This window comes from Mya arenaria, chromosome 6 (assembly GCF_026914265.1).
Source record: "Mya arenaria isolate MELC-2E11 chromosome 6, ASM2691426v1".
Lineage (NCBI taxonomy): Eukaryota > Metazoa > Mollusca > Bivalvia > Myida > Myidae > Mya > Mya arenaria.
The window spans coordinates 82,859,897-82,875,740 of NC_069127.1; the positions used below are offsets into that span (position 1 = coordinate 82,859,897).

General features: G+C 35.1%; 1 protein-coding gene across 11 annotated transcripts in view; it reads right to left on the minus strand.

Moving 5' to 3' along the window:
* Positions 1-764: 764 nt before the first annotated feature.
* The window catches only part of LOC128237140 (ensconsin-like), a 69,653-nt gene continuing 54,573 nt past the window's right edge, over positions 765-15,844 (minus strand). For all 11 annotated transcript variants that reach the window (XM_052952406.1, XM_052952410.1, XM_052952412.1 and 8 more), the window contains 4 exons: positions 15,076-15,144; positions 13,742-14,481; positions 6,350-6,681; positions 765-4,163 (listed from right to left, as the gene is read on the minus strand). In XM_052952406.1, the coding sequence (XP_052808366.1) occupies positions 4,150-4,163; positions 6,350-6,681; positions 13,742-14,481; positions 15,076-15,144 (1,155 nt within the window). In that variant the 3' untranslated portion in view covers positions 765-4,149. The remainder of the gene's footprint in view (positions 4,164-6,349; positions 6,682-13,741; positions 14,482-15,075; positions 15,145-15,844) is intronic.

Genomic DNA, 15,844 nt, shown 5'->3' on the forward strand with positions numbered 1-15,844 from the left:
AGCAACTCCGATGATAAAATTACTAAGCAGTACACATAATTATTCCCCTTTCAAGTTGATTATTTTTTGGTAGAATTGATGTTCAAATGATGGTTGTGCAAAGACCAACTTAACTATGGGATTAGACAGTATAACTATTAAATATAGTATAGTTACAAAAAGAATATTAAGCATGTTATTCACTATGACTTTCTATCTGTTGTTCATTTGCATAGAACTTGTTTCTCTGTAGTTTAAATCAGGCGATTAACTCAAAACTGTGTCTATTGTAATGTAGGCACAGATCGACTGTGGGAGCATGTCTGTGTTTGGAGCAGTATGGGGAGAACTTGAGTGGGAGATGTGTTTGGAGCATGTGTGTGTTTGGAGCAGTATGGGGGAGGACTTGTGTGAGGGATGTGTTTGGAGCATGTGTGTGTCTGGAGCAGTATGTGGGAGGACTTGTGTGAGGGATGTGTTTGGAGCAGTATGGGGGAGAACTTGAGTGGGAGATGTGTTTGGAGCATGTATGTGTTTGGAGCATGTATGTGTTTGGAGCAATATGGGGAAAAACTTATGTGAGAGATGTGTCTGGAGCATGTATGTGTTTGGAGCAGTATGTGGGAGAACTTGAGTGAGAGATGTGTTTGGAGCATGTGCGTGTTTGAAGCATGAGTGTGGAAACACATGCATTGCTCAAATGTACATAACACCAAGCTCATTGATGCACTGGATTTTCTGGACACCTATTTTTACAGTGATTTGATAACATAACAAAACAAAAGCAGTGTATTATTCCACTTTACTGAAACAATAGGTATACATATATCGCAAAGTCACAATGTGCATCAATAACATAATCACACTTGTATTATTTCATAGTACTATCAAAAGCACTTTTAATTGGTGCTCTGTAAAGCACATCCATGTATATCTTATACAATTTTACCTCCTGTAAAAAGCACAACATTGACAAATATTATAATAGTAAAAATTCTCAATCTACTTAATAAATTGAATATACATTATATATTAATATTCCATTGTATCTACATGTTGTAGGTTTAAGGTTACAAAGTAATTTATACAGGAATGTGACAGATTATGACAAAGTCTTGACACAGCCTGGGAACACCTGTTAAATATGTAAATAGGATCAGAGTCTTGGTAAAATTTATTAAACTTTCTGTGAATCTTTGAATATAGATAAAAAAAATGAAAATATTACAAGTGTAGGACAAACTTTCCAGAATGAAAGCTGCCTCACTTTATCACTAAGGTGGACAAAAATCTTCCTATTATGAAGTTGTTAACTCATCGGAACTTGTGTGAAATATTAAACCATTTTTACATATAAACATATATGTTAGACTCACAGAAAAAATAGTTGTATGCCTTTAAGATCTGATTTAAAATAAAATCATATTTATTTGAAGTTGGCAATACATATATAACATAAAACAGAAGCTCTGTTGAGTTTTTAAACCAATTTGCTACCAATTTTTATCAGCTTTGCAGCCAAGTTGTTTTGCATGGAGGTTTTTAACATTTGATTAATCTTTACTTCCCCATAATGAAGTTCCAGCTTCATTCTACAAACATGTTTTGAATTTAACAATTCAATAATAATAAATACAAAGTTTGCCTGCACAGTCTTTCCTCCTTGTACGAAATATGTCAACAGGGCAACAGAAAAAAGCCTACAAAAGAATATACAGGGATGTGATAGACCTGGCAGCTGGAGGGCTGAAACCTTTCCGGCGTATCCATGGACAAATCACACCCCTGATATGTCAGGAAATCTACAACAAAAATGGGATGGATACTATAGATTTATCAACAGAAACGGCAAAAGGAAGAAAAAACTTGATCAATGAGGAGTAAATAATAAGATTTCTTTTGATTCAATAAGGTTCTTGTGTTCCAAATTTTATAAAAACTACCACCACAAAGAGAAGATAAAAGAAAACTTAACGCTTTAATTGCACGAAGACTGAGAAAAGGTTGACAACGAAACAGTCTGGTTACCAGCCAGCAAGCCCAAAACTAACCAAACTTAGGAGGAAAGATCCAGACAAACTTGAAATGATTATTTTCATCGAAAATACTGCAACTGAATCACCTGTTACCAAGACGACTTAATTAGTTCATCAAATCCAACGCCTTAAACCGTTAACATAAGTCTTTGATAACAATAACAGTAATTCTTTCATCCAAAAATTAAGCAATCTTTTAATGGACCCATACATAAATTCTGAGCCGAAATATTGACGAAAAAAACAATCAAGTGACAAAATAATGAAACTTTGAGCATCTATATTCATAGCATTACAAAACTCTGCATTACATTGCCGTTAAATGGAATAAAATATTTTAAAATCCTTTGTATCAAACTATTTTGTCAAATAATCTGTTAAAAAAAAAAATGTATATAAAAATCTTAATTTGTGTATGGTAATTCATTAATTTAGTTCCTTAAAGTAAACACATTTCATGATGTCTTGAGCAGCAATCATGAAACTGTCAAGGGTTACAATGCCTATTTGTTACCTCTCTATCTCTCAAACAATAATTTACACATTTATAACAAAACACTCAATAATTCCTTGACCAGTAACAAGACAAAATATAAAACTACAACAAATACAAGTCACTGTTGTATGTCTGAAATAGCTGCTCAGTTCTATGATGTGGTAATTTAAGACGAGTCCGTATCCAGGCCTTTTAAAAGAAAAGGAAGAACATGATTTCAACTTCTATAAATGTTTTCAGCTGGCTGGCAGTCTAATTGTGACACCATGTCTAAAGAATGCAAATTTAATGGTACACAGGTTTTCAGTACAGTGCAATAGACATTTTCATTTGCTGGAAATATAGGTTAAAATCTAATCAATATTTTTCTTTCTCACACCAGCACAGCAAACAAATATTTCAGACATTCAACAATGACAACAATGGCAGATCAGCACAAAGTTCGAGTAAAACAACCAGTAAGATTTCACCAAGAAACCTCTATATATCACTCAGAAGATCACAGAATATAAATCGAACACAACATTATCTAGGGGAGGTAATTTTGACACGTTCTAAAAGGGAAGCAACTGTGATTCAAGGGAGAGCACCCTGACATTGTTTTACCCTTGTGATGATGGTTACCAATTAGTTAGCAATATGAGCACCAAAAAATTTGGGAATTAATTCACATTCATAAATGCACAAAAAAAAGCCTACTGCCATATTACAAAAAAAATCTTAAACAAAACCACTAAAGTATCAAAAGTATAAACGTAACAATTCCACTCAACAAGTTATTGCACACGGTTAAATAATGGGTTACGCTGCCTTTCACCAGACATTTGACACCTCTATAAAACAATGAAAACATTTCATTCCATTCTACTGGCACATAACAGTGTTAATTGTTATAAACTGGATATAAAAAAATCGTTACTTGAAATTACTGGGTAGCTTAAAACTCTTAAAATCAAGCAAATGTTCCATTTCAATTTTCAGAAAGAGGTACAATAATTTGTTTTGCTCTATTGCCTCAGAGGTAATATTGGACACGTAATGTTACAAAAAAGAGAACAAATAAAACTTCCTTGTCTCTTTTACACCGACACAGGTAGAAGATTTTTGCTTCATTTTATAATTAACATAATAGTCATGCTCCTTTTTATAAACTAGATAAACCTATGTCATACAAGGTTAAGCGTGTATGGTGCATCTCCCTGAATCATCCTCCACAGTTGTCCCTCCTCGGTATCACTATCCTGTTCACTCTCACCTATCCCATAAACCTCCAGAACTTTACAAGTCTCATCAAACTTCTGTCCCATAATTCCCTCCGCATCGTGCCAAAGGGAGACAACCCTCTCCTCCATTTCTGCGTCTTCCTCCCCAAATTTCTGACTCAAGGTGTCATACTTCAGTCGACTGGGTCCATTAACATTGACACCATTATTTTGTCTGGTTGTTTTTAAATTTAATTGATTTCCCACAGAGACATATTTAAAGTTTATGTTTCCGTGCTTGTGGAAATCATTAAGTAATGGTGAATGTTGAGACGCGCCTATTGCGTCTTGTTTGTTGTCCATGACAACGGAATCTGTGTGCTGATTGGATGAAAGATCTGCAGTAACCATGGATGCGTTAACGTCTGTTGTATCTTCATGACAGGAGGTCTATAAGAGAAAAGAACATGGCTAAATATTCATTACTGCAGTGACAGTACCACATTGCCAAATATTCGTTACTGCAGTGACAGTACCACATTGCCAAATATTCGTTACTGCAGTGACAGTACCACATTGCCAAATATTCGTTACTGCAGTGACAGTACCACATTGCCAAATATTCGTTACTGCAGTGACAGTACCACATTGCCAAATATTCGTTACTGCAGTGACAGTACCACATTGCCAAATATTCGTTACTGCAGTGACAGTACCACATTGCCAAATATTCGTTACTGCAGTGACAGTACCACATTGCCAAATATTCGTTACTGCAGTGACAGTACCACATTGCCAAATATTCGTTACTGCAGTGACAGTACCACATTGCCAAATATTCGTTACTGCAGTGACAGTACCACATTGCCAAATATTCGTTACTGCAGTGACAGTACCACATTGCCAAATATTCGTTACTGCAGTGACAGTACCACATTGCCAAATATTCGTTACTGCAGTGACAGTACCACATTGCCAAATATTCGTTACTGCAGTGACAGTACCACATTGCCAAATATTCGTTACTGCAGTGACAGTACCACATTGCCAAATATTCGTTACTGCAGTGACAGTACCACATTGCCAAATATTCGTTACTGCAGTGACAGTACCACATTGCCAAATATTCGTTACTGCAGTGACAGTACCACATTGCCAAATATTCGTTACTGCAGTGACAGAAAAGCATGGCTACATATCCCAGTGTGTGTATACTACGTGATAAATTGCGTCATAAATGCTTCGTTGGAAGGCAATATTTTGATTTGAAAAACAAAGATAACTTCACTATTTCTTCACTATTTTTATTGAAACACAGCGCAGTCTACGCCGCTTACGGAGCCCCACCTTCGGTCTATTACCAGAGTTTGATTTAGAGTTTAGTTTCTTAAAACACTTCGACAAACCTTTTCACAATACAAGAGCCCCGCATTTGTATTATTTCCGAAATTTGATGAGGTCATTAGTTTCATCAAACACTTCGATAAACCTGTAGAGCAGTCTGACGGAGCACTGTCAAAACATTATTTTGGAAACAGGTTTATCGAAGTGTTTGATGAAACTAATGACCTCATCAAATTTCGGAAATAATACAAATGCGGGGCTCTTTAAGCAGCATAGACTGCCCTTTGTTTCATTTAAAATGGTGTTGTAAATGAAAAGTTATCTTTGATTTAAATCTTCATTTTAAGCATATTTTTGCCTTCCGACGTAGCATATATGAAGTAATTTATCACGTGGTATACACACATTGTATCCATTACTGCAGTAATAGTACAACATGGCTACATGTGCATTACTGCAGTGAAAGAAAAAATGGCTACATGTCCATTACTGCAGTGACAGAAAAAATGGCTAAATATCCATTACTGTGTGATAGAAAAGCATGGCTTCATATTCATTACTGCAGTGACTGTACCATACAACATGGCTACATATCCACTACTGCAGTGACAGTACCATGCAACATGGCTACATATCCATTACTGCAGTTACAATACCATACAACATGGCTACATATCCATTATTGCAGTGACAGTACCATGCAACATGGCTACTTATCCATTACTGCAGTGACAGTACAATGCAACATGGCTACATATCCATTACTGCAGTTACAATACCGTACAACATGGCTACATATCCATTACTGCAGTGACAGTACCATGCAACATGGCTACATATCCATTACTACAGTGACAATACCGTACAACATGGCTACATATCCATTACTGCAGTGACAATACCGTACAACATGGCTACATATCCATTACTGCAGTGACAGTACCATGCAACATGGCTACATATCCATTACTGCAGTGACAGTAACATGCAACATGGCTACATATCCATTACTGCAGTCCATTACTCTGTGACAGAAAAGCATGGCTTCATATCCATTACTGCAGTGACAGTAGAGCAGTTTGAACCCTTCTCATTCATTGATTAAATTCACCTGTGTTTGCTCATTCTTTGGGTAGGCCAAGCTTATTCTTTTTTTTACTAAAGCATTATCTTTCACAACTGTTTAAAAGAAATTCTGCAATTCCATGGGTCTAAAATTAATCAAACCATTATATTAACATATCTAACCTTAATCTTAAAAAACAGATTAACAAACAAGAACCAGAACATACCTGGGACATCCTGTCTTGTTGCATTCTCCTCGAATGCAATGAAAGGTTTGTTCAGAGGAACAGTTGTGTCCCCAGGAACTGACACATGTCCATTATCAACACCATCAAAATTGTTCACACTGCTTCCTTCCTCATGGAGCGTTACTATACTGTCTCCAAGTGGGCCAGCGCTCTTCACTGGCTTGGCAGGGAGGCCAGAAAGGTCTATAATCTCCTCAAAAGGAGAGCTGTCAGGGGTGGGTGGGGTAATCTGGGTGTCTACCAATGTGACGCCAATACGTGACCCGCCTTGTTCAGGGCTCTCCGGAGAATCTACAGTCCGTACACTGATACTGAAAAACACAAGGAAACTGTTGAATTCTTCACATGAATTGCCTTTGCAAGAGAATACTTATAACTAAGCAACACTCTAAAATCCATTCAGTTCATTTTAAAAAATATGAAAATTGTTTCCTATAAATCAGTACTACTAGAACAAGTCAATAAAATTTGATACAGTAAATTTTCTTAATCAGTACTGCGCAAAAATATTTAAAAATTAATTAAATATATGATTACGTTCACAACTTAAAATGCAATGTTACAAAAATACAATGGCATTCATTAGAGTCTCATAAAAGAACCTATTATTATGCCATAATAAGGCATTTGAATGCTATGAAACCTCAAACTTAACCATACACCAACCATTACCTATAAGCAGTTATTAGGTAATTTAGATTGTAAAACTTTAATTTACCATATAAAAAATCCACATAATTCAACTGAACAATATAAACAGATAAAAACGGCTATATTGTTCACATACAGTTTAAAATTTATTAAACAATTTTAACATGATCAAAGTTTGGTAGAGTTTTTTATTGCTCCATAAACTTATCACTAATGAGTGGTGAAACTATTTCAATGGGGGCATAAATTGAACTGTAATGATGGCCCATCATGGATAATCTATGTGATAATTAACCAGGACCAAATAATGCAAGTCTTGACATTCAACTTATAACAGGACATGAAATAAATGACTCTCATTCATAGATTTGTCCATGCATAAATTTGAATTAGAATGTATCTTATTACCTTAAATCATCCAATTATAGCATGTATCGAGATTATTTTTAAATGTTTCGCAAATGCAAATTTGCATAGTGTCATTTAAGTTGCTTAAATGATGCTATACAAATTTTGAATTCACAAAATATTTCAAAATAATCATGATGTAAGGAGTTTTAAAATACACTTCATTTACCTTTAATGTAAATGATACTTTAAGTATCATATCAATTAAAGTTCCATGAAATGTGTTTCAAAACCTTCCATAACGTGCAATGCAACACACGTTTCGACATGTAGAAAGTCATAAAACCCATCTAACAACATTTAAGTGTTGCGATACAAACAACCATTTTGCTCTGAGGCAGAAAAGCTAACAGCTTTATATTACAAAAGCTTAAAGATACTTGATTCTAACAGTTTCAATTGATGACATAAAATTCCAATAAAAAACCCATAACCACTTAATCTTATAAACATAGGTGCATAATCTGTCTATAAAGATTAAATCATAACTTTCATAAACGTATATGATGTCTTTCCAAAACAAGAGGCCCAAAAGGGCCTATGCTCTACTGGCATGGCTTTTGTGGTCATATCAATCCAGAGCATGTATGTATGGGTAAAGTTTATGTTTTGTGTTTGGGTTACCTAAAAACGTAGCACGTCCAACATCTGAGCCCAGAAAGTATTGTAAGCCGATTAGTTGCATGAACTATTTTAATATGTGCCAAGTAAAAGTCATCTGACAAAAAAAAAAATGCTTTCAAAACTGTACTCATAGTAAAAATTTCTGTAGTTTTAAAAGTTAAAAAAAGTTGGTCAAAGTCAAGGGCATCCTAGGACAACATTGATCAATTAGAACAAACATTCACAATCAATTGTGCTGAGATGGATGCACGAACACACAAAAAGATTTTCAAACCTTTCCAGATTTATGTTTACCAAACCTGTGAACCCTGGGTGTGGCCAGTAATGACACCAGGTGCATAACTTAAACATTCACAACCAATTTTGTTCAGATGAATGCGCAAACTACAGAACTTAAAGCTGAAAAATGGCCTTTGGGCTTTCAACAAGAACAAGGCAGAGTAATTCACAAAATCAGCTGCAGAAGCAAAAAGCAAATTGTCTCCCAAATCCTAGACTTGCAAATTGTCTCCCTTAACTCTAGACTTGAATTTATATGTACATGTAAACTTGGCTAAAAATAGAATTCGCTCATGCAGACCTGGCTAAAAATAGACCCATAATCTAGGCATTCATGGGCTGATCTGGCTGGTTTTCGAAAGGAACTGAGCTCTAATTGATATCTAGATACTGTACAAGTTTCATCGAGATACAATCAAAACTGAAGACTGTATCGTGTTCACAACCAATTGTTTACACAATAGCATTTTTTTATACTATCAAGGGCCATAATCTAGACATGCATGGGCGGATCTGGCTCGTTTTCGAAAGGAACCCAGCTCTAATGGATATCTAGATACTGTACAAGTTCCATCAAGATACAATCAAAACTGAAGACTGTATCGTGTTCACAACCAATTGTTTACACAATAGCATTTTTTTATACTATCAAGGGCCATAATCTAGACATGCATGGGCGGATCTGGCTCGTTTTCGAAAGGAACCCAGCTCTAATGGATATCTAGATACTGTACAAGTTCCATCAAGATACAATCAAAACTGAAGACTGTATCGTGTTCACATGCAATTGTTTACAGACGCACGAACGCACAGACGCACGACCGCATGGAAGTACGGATGCACATACTACGTACACATTACCATCGCATAAGCTCTTCTGGCCTTTGGCCAGTAGAGCTAAAAACACATAATGCAGAATTAAAACAATCCAGCTCTAAGGCAGAGTGTTAACAACCTGTTGTCAATCAAGCCCACATCCTAACATCCAAGTCTAACTCATACAGTGCACAAGTATAGCATGTAACAATCTTATCTAACTTGACAAGCAACTAATTAGATTCCTCCAAACTTGTCATGATTGTCAACTATTGTACAATCTATCCCTCTCGCCACTTGCTCAGTGGCCTTCAACACAGTTTCTGTCGTCTATATTACTTGAGGAGTTACTTGTTGATGATATGAATGACAAAACTATAGGGCTATGTAACAATTTTAATTGTATGTCAAACAGATAGGATCTTAATATATATCTGTTTACAAAAGGCTTAAAAAACTGAAATACCTCAACACAATAGACCATAGTTTATGTTGACATGAACTTCAATTTTTCATCAAACTTGCACACATCTGCAATTTTATTACAAAATTTGTATTTAAATATCTACGGTGCAAATGAAAAAAGTTAAAACCCATGAATCATAATCCCTAAGTAATATTTAACCATAGAATATATTCCAAAAAGCGGGTGAAAGGTGAGGTGAGATTAATATGGAGTCACAAGTCTGTGTATTGTTGACAAACAACTTGGGGTTCGTCCTCTCAATATACATAAGTCTCAATTTACATAGACGTACAAAGGCTGAATTCATATATGGAAAACATTCATCTTAAGCTTGTGGGGGTAATTGATTTTGCAATGCAATATTGTCAATATAGGACACAGATCAATCGCAAATCGATAGTCCTCAGATCAAGCACGGTCTAGATTTATGTTTTGTATGCAAACATACTTCAAATTCCTCTGTGTTCACAAGATTTTAAATGTCCTTGTTTGTGTAAAATGTAGCTTGATGGAGCATGAAAATGTTATTGCTATAACATAATAAGATATGGCTTTATAAGTTGACAAGACCTAATCAACAATACACAATTTCTTATCAAAACTGAAAACAACATCTGATTACACTTAAAAAATAAACAATAATACAAAACTTGAAAGAATTGATCATTATATATTAAAATCAATTGTTGAATGTGTGAAATTAATACATAATCATACCTTCATGTGTATCTACCATTCCACTCTTTCAAAGTACCTTTTACGCAGTCCTTATAAGAATGGTATTTATAAAATCACCACTAACTCACAAGATAACACTCTGATTAGATAGATACTTGCTGAAAAAGTGAGTGAACGTCATATACAGATAAAGTTAATGGTCACATTCCTTTACCTACAGATGCACATCTATACAGAATGTAACAACAAGACATCAGGCGACATCAGAAATCATCCTAGTATCTCCTCATACTGAAAGTTCATCCAAAATCCTTCCCGCTAGCATAAATTTCATACACAATGGATCAATATTATCTTGACTAAAATCCAAAATATGAAATTCCTTTATGAGCTATCACTACCTTAAAGCACTGATATGAAAGTATGTTATAGGTTGACAATATTAAAGATATTTAATCAATATATCAGAAAGCAAAGTCATATCGCTACTGTAGAGCGTGAAACTATATATCCCATATAGATTGCCAATTTCTTTACGAGCTCTTTATCAATTGACGCATGATTTTGTCACACACCTTCAACCCAAATAAACAGGTATGTAAATTATCGTAGGGGCATAAGGCGTGAAATAACATTTTGAAAGCTATGTACCTATGTTAATAACACATAGTTGAGCTTAAAAGTAAATTACTATGCATTCATAAACTGTCGTAGATCAATAAAACCAACAATCCACTGACAAAATTGCAAATATTTATGTAAATAGTTTGAGCTCTTAACCCCATTCTTTAGAATATTCACATAATATTTATTCAACAAGCAGATGCAATCCAAAAACTGAACAATTGACCAAACATGTTTATTGTACATCAAAAAATATAAACACAGTTCAGCATTAGCAGATATATTATCCAATGGGTGTGGCCATTTGACACAGTGCATGCTTTCAGTCATAATATTAAATCTACAGAAAGCAGACAGATAATGTGATATTTTTTCTAGAGAAGAACACAGCCATGGAAGTATTTGAACAGTGGAATAACAGTTGTTCTCAATATTCTATTCAAATCCTACCTTTAAAGCATCAATTACACCCAATCCAGTCCATACCATTAAATCATCACAAGAACAATTGTCAGTAACCGATTCATATAACGCCACCAACTGATTCCTATTACGCCAATAACCGATTCCTATTACGCCACTAACCGATTCATATTATGCTAACAGAGAAAAACAGGGGCTTTTTGCACCACCAGCTTAATTCAAGAGATAATATTTTACAAACTTTTCAGACACAAGCTACAAAGGGTTAAACAAATAACCATTTCATACTTTCTACATAACAACAAAACCGAAGGTGAAGCATTTTAAACCTATACAAAAGGCAGGGCAGTGTAATTTGAACATGATAAAGATAAATGAAATTAAAATGCAAACTACCGCGCATGCTGGTAATTGAATTTAACAGTTTCAAGTTTCCGCTGAATACAGCACTACTAGCAAAAGGCTTCCATTTATAATTTGAATAATTATGGAAGTTTTAACATCCTTGCAAACACTTTAGGAAGTTTTTCTCCCAAACATGGTGGTCACTTAAGATTCCTCCCTTAGTTCTTTGTTTCCAATAACATTTAAAAAAATAATTGGGTTGGTAGACAACTTTATTTTCTAATTTTTTTTTGAGAAGTGGGATTCTGCACCAAACAACCTATATCAGGGTAAATATCACTATTGTAGAAAGATTTTAATTTAATATGGTCAAATTTAAACATGTTCACTCAAAAAATGCACATTTTTTAGGAAATTGTACAAAAACATTCCACACTACAGTCGAAAAAAGAGTAGGGCCGGGATGAAATAGGGGTGGTTAGTGGAAACAAACAATAATATTATAACGCCTTAAATATTGTTCAACTTTCAACCAATCACCTTAGAAGTTTATCCAAAGTTTTAAATAGAAGTTTCTGTACTTCTTTAAATTTTAGCCCATCTTTAGGGAGTAATATACTTCCTTTAACAGAAGCCCCAACTATCGCCACAAATATTTTAATAAACAGCACACACAACGCAAATGCATGTAACTCACAATTAAACCTACCATACTTTTAAGAAATTGTTTGACTAAAACAACAAAACCTTACTTACAAAAGTCTTATTTTCATGAAAAATCCAAAGCATAAACTCATGAAAACCCAATACAAAGAAACTCCAAATCAAATTATAAGTCACCAATGAAAATAGAGGTGACAAAATCTACTAACTCAAACCTACAGAATGACATCAGAAATGACTATTTCATGTGCTAATTATTCAGGCTCTGATAAGACTGGGTACAAAGTATGCACTTAAGGTCTTAATTATCATAACACTCATATCAAAGGTTTATTACATATACAATGAGTCAATTATGCAGCAGGTTGGTTGTACTTGACAGAATGTCAGCTTATTTGCATAAGCACTCAAATAACATATTCATAACAAATCAGAATAAAAAAAAATGGAGGAAAAGTGGTTGAAACTTGCCCAAGCCCGCAAGCCCTGCACTGGTAAAATGATATCCAGGCTTGTTTACTCAAAAGACTAAATTTGATGACTTAAGTTACGTAAAAACATGGAAGCATTTTGGAAATATTTTGTTGAAAACACTAATCGTCAAATAGAATGTTTTGGAACACATTAAATCTCAAACTGCACTTTAAATTGGTCAATGTATACATTGGATTGATTGATGTCCAAACGATCCATCATAAAAAAGTGATACATCACAAAATGAACAATAACGAGCTTAAACATTTGACAACCACCTATGCTCAAATTTGGTTAACAAGTTGGCAGACATGACAATGGTGCTATATATAACAATATATCTACATAATACAGAGCCAATGTAGGTTAATCATTGAAACAGCAAACAGCTTAAAATTGGCACAGAACATTTCCATTTCCCAGTTTGAAGTAAATGAAATTTAAAGAAACTGTTTTTCAATCTCAACTATCAAATTTATAATTTAGTTTAAAGTCTAAAATGAACTCTTTAATGTCTAGAATGAAATCTTTCTAAGTCTAGAATGAAATCTTTCAAGTGTTGAATTCTTTGAAATGATATATATTTAATGTAAATGATGAGTTTATTGATATACATGTTTTCAGTGTTTTATCAAGCATATTGGGAATTGGGGCCCGGGCCTTTCTGTTTTGGAAAAACGCATCATTTCAACTAAAATTTGGTTATGAGTAGTTCAGAAAAACAAAGATAAAACAGGCTTGATTAAAGATAACACTGAAGTAAATCTGAAATTTACAAGTGTTTGTGGTGCAGCTATATTGTCCGGTTTCCTTTCATTCAGGGGAAGCAACCTAACCAGTAACATGTACACTGATTTTTAACCAACAGTTATTTTCCTTGCTTTGTATAAAAAAAAATATCCAATCATTGCAATGCTCACCTTGAATCCACGAAATCCTTTGAAGATATAAAATCTGTATGCTCTTGATGTAAGTCCCCATTTTGTGAGGTGGTCACCCCGTTTGTGGTAAAGGACATTGACACAGCACTATCAGCGGTCGACCCTATCAACAACTGAGAGTCTGTAATTCCGCCTTTCATCAGAACACTAGTTGTCATACTGTCACAAATGAGAGGTTTCGGTTCCTCATTGTCCTCTTCCTCACTTATCACAACAGAGTCTTGAGATATAACATCTGAGCGTGTGACCGAACCTATGTCTTCCAGGATTCTGTCCCCACTATCACATATTTCTGTTTCATGCACACCGTTAGTGACAATATCCTTCTCACTCGTGTCTTCATCTTTTTCTAGATCATCTTGATCTTTCTCTGCTAACTCTTTCTCTGACAAGTATTCTGTACTCTTAGATTCACTTAAACTATCAGTACTTTTAACCATTTCATCTAACTTTGTTCCAGATAGACGAGCTCCTATTTTAGTTTTACCCATAATGCTCTGGAGTAAAGGAGATTTGAATTTGGGTGTGCTGGAATCTCCGCTTTTATCTGTAAGTTTCTGCAAAAGAGGGGACTTGAATTTTGGGGTATCGTCTGATTTCTCTTCAGGTTTAAGGAGCCCATCGTCCTTGTCCAAATCGTCGGCCGACCTTTCATCCTCAGAGGAGACGAGGCTTGTACGGCTTGAAGATCCTGTGATCACCCTTGTTGGGGAGTCGGTCTGGAAGAAATTGATAGTAAATGGTTATTACATATCTAATTTATTTTAAAAATGCATTTTAATATGGCTATATGCAATGACAAGACTGTTTTCATAAGCTCAAGGTTATGAAAAAATTGTTTTTTCACCATTTGTTTTTTCTTTCTAATTTTGCATAGAAATGAGCAAGAGTGCTATAAAAAACAAATAGACAGAGAAGATATATGACTGTGACTAAGTTTTGTTCCTTTAGGAAATCACCAAATCTTCTTTGGGATGAAAATGTGTTGTTGTTTTTTAAAAGAATTTGGGAATTATATTTACACTTTTAAGAAAAAAAGTATTTTTTAACAACATTGGGAATGGGGTCCAATACAAGTCAGAAAGCAAGCCCACTGGATTGCAATTGCAAGAACCTGATGATTAATATAACTTGTCATAAGCTAACATAGTGTCATGTTACTTCAAACATCAAATATTGTTATCTTTAGAATTGTTTCCTTGCAAATTTCCACAATCTTTATAAATCTTCAAACTAAAGCTGCCTTGGAATGATGGCCAACCCTTAACAAGTTGTCAGACAGATCCCCACAGGACTCTAGTGTTAGGACCTACCCTGGCCTTCTCCGGTGTGGATGTGGGGGTGGAGTCGGTCTTCACTCGCTTCATGATCATCTCAAGCCTCTGTAAATACACATGCTTCATTATAACCAATGATAATATCAATTTTATTGTAAAAGGAAGACAAAAACCTTTGTAGTTAATTAAGAACTTTGATTATTACACCCAATCAAAAAGTAATCCAAATACTTTATCAAATAAAAGGGGCATAACTGATGTAGTAAGGGCAATACTGATGTAGTAAGGGCAATACTGTGGTAGAAAGGGCAATACTGTGGTAGTAAGGGCAATACTGTGGTAGTAAGGGCAATACTGTGGTAGTAAGGGCAATACTGTGGCAGTAAGGGCAATACTGTGGTAGTAAGGGCAATACTGTGGTAGAAAGGGCAATACTGTGGTAGAAAGGGCAATACTGTGGTAGTAAGGGCAATACTGTGGTAGAAAGGGCAATACTGTGGTAGTAAGGGCAATACTGTGGTAGTAAGGGCAATACTGTGGTAGTAAGGGCAATACTGTGGTAGAAAGGGCAATACTGTGGTAGAAAGGGCAATACTGTGGTAGTAAGGGCAATACTGTGGTAGTAAGGGCAATACTGTGGTAGTAAGGGCAATACTGTGGTAGTAAGGGCAATACTGTGGTAGTAAGGGCAATACTGTGGTAGTAAGGGCAATACTGTGGTAGTAAGGGCAATACTGTGGTAGTAAGGGCAATACTGTGGTAGAAAGGGCAATACTGTGGTAGTAAGGGCAATACTGTGGTAGTA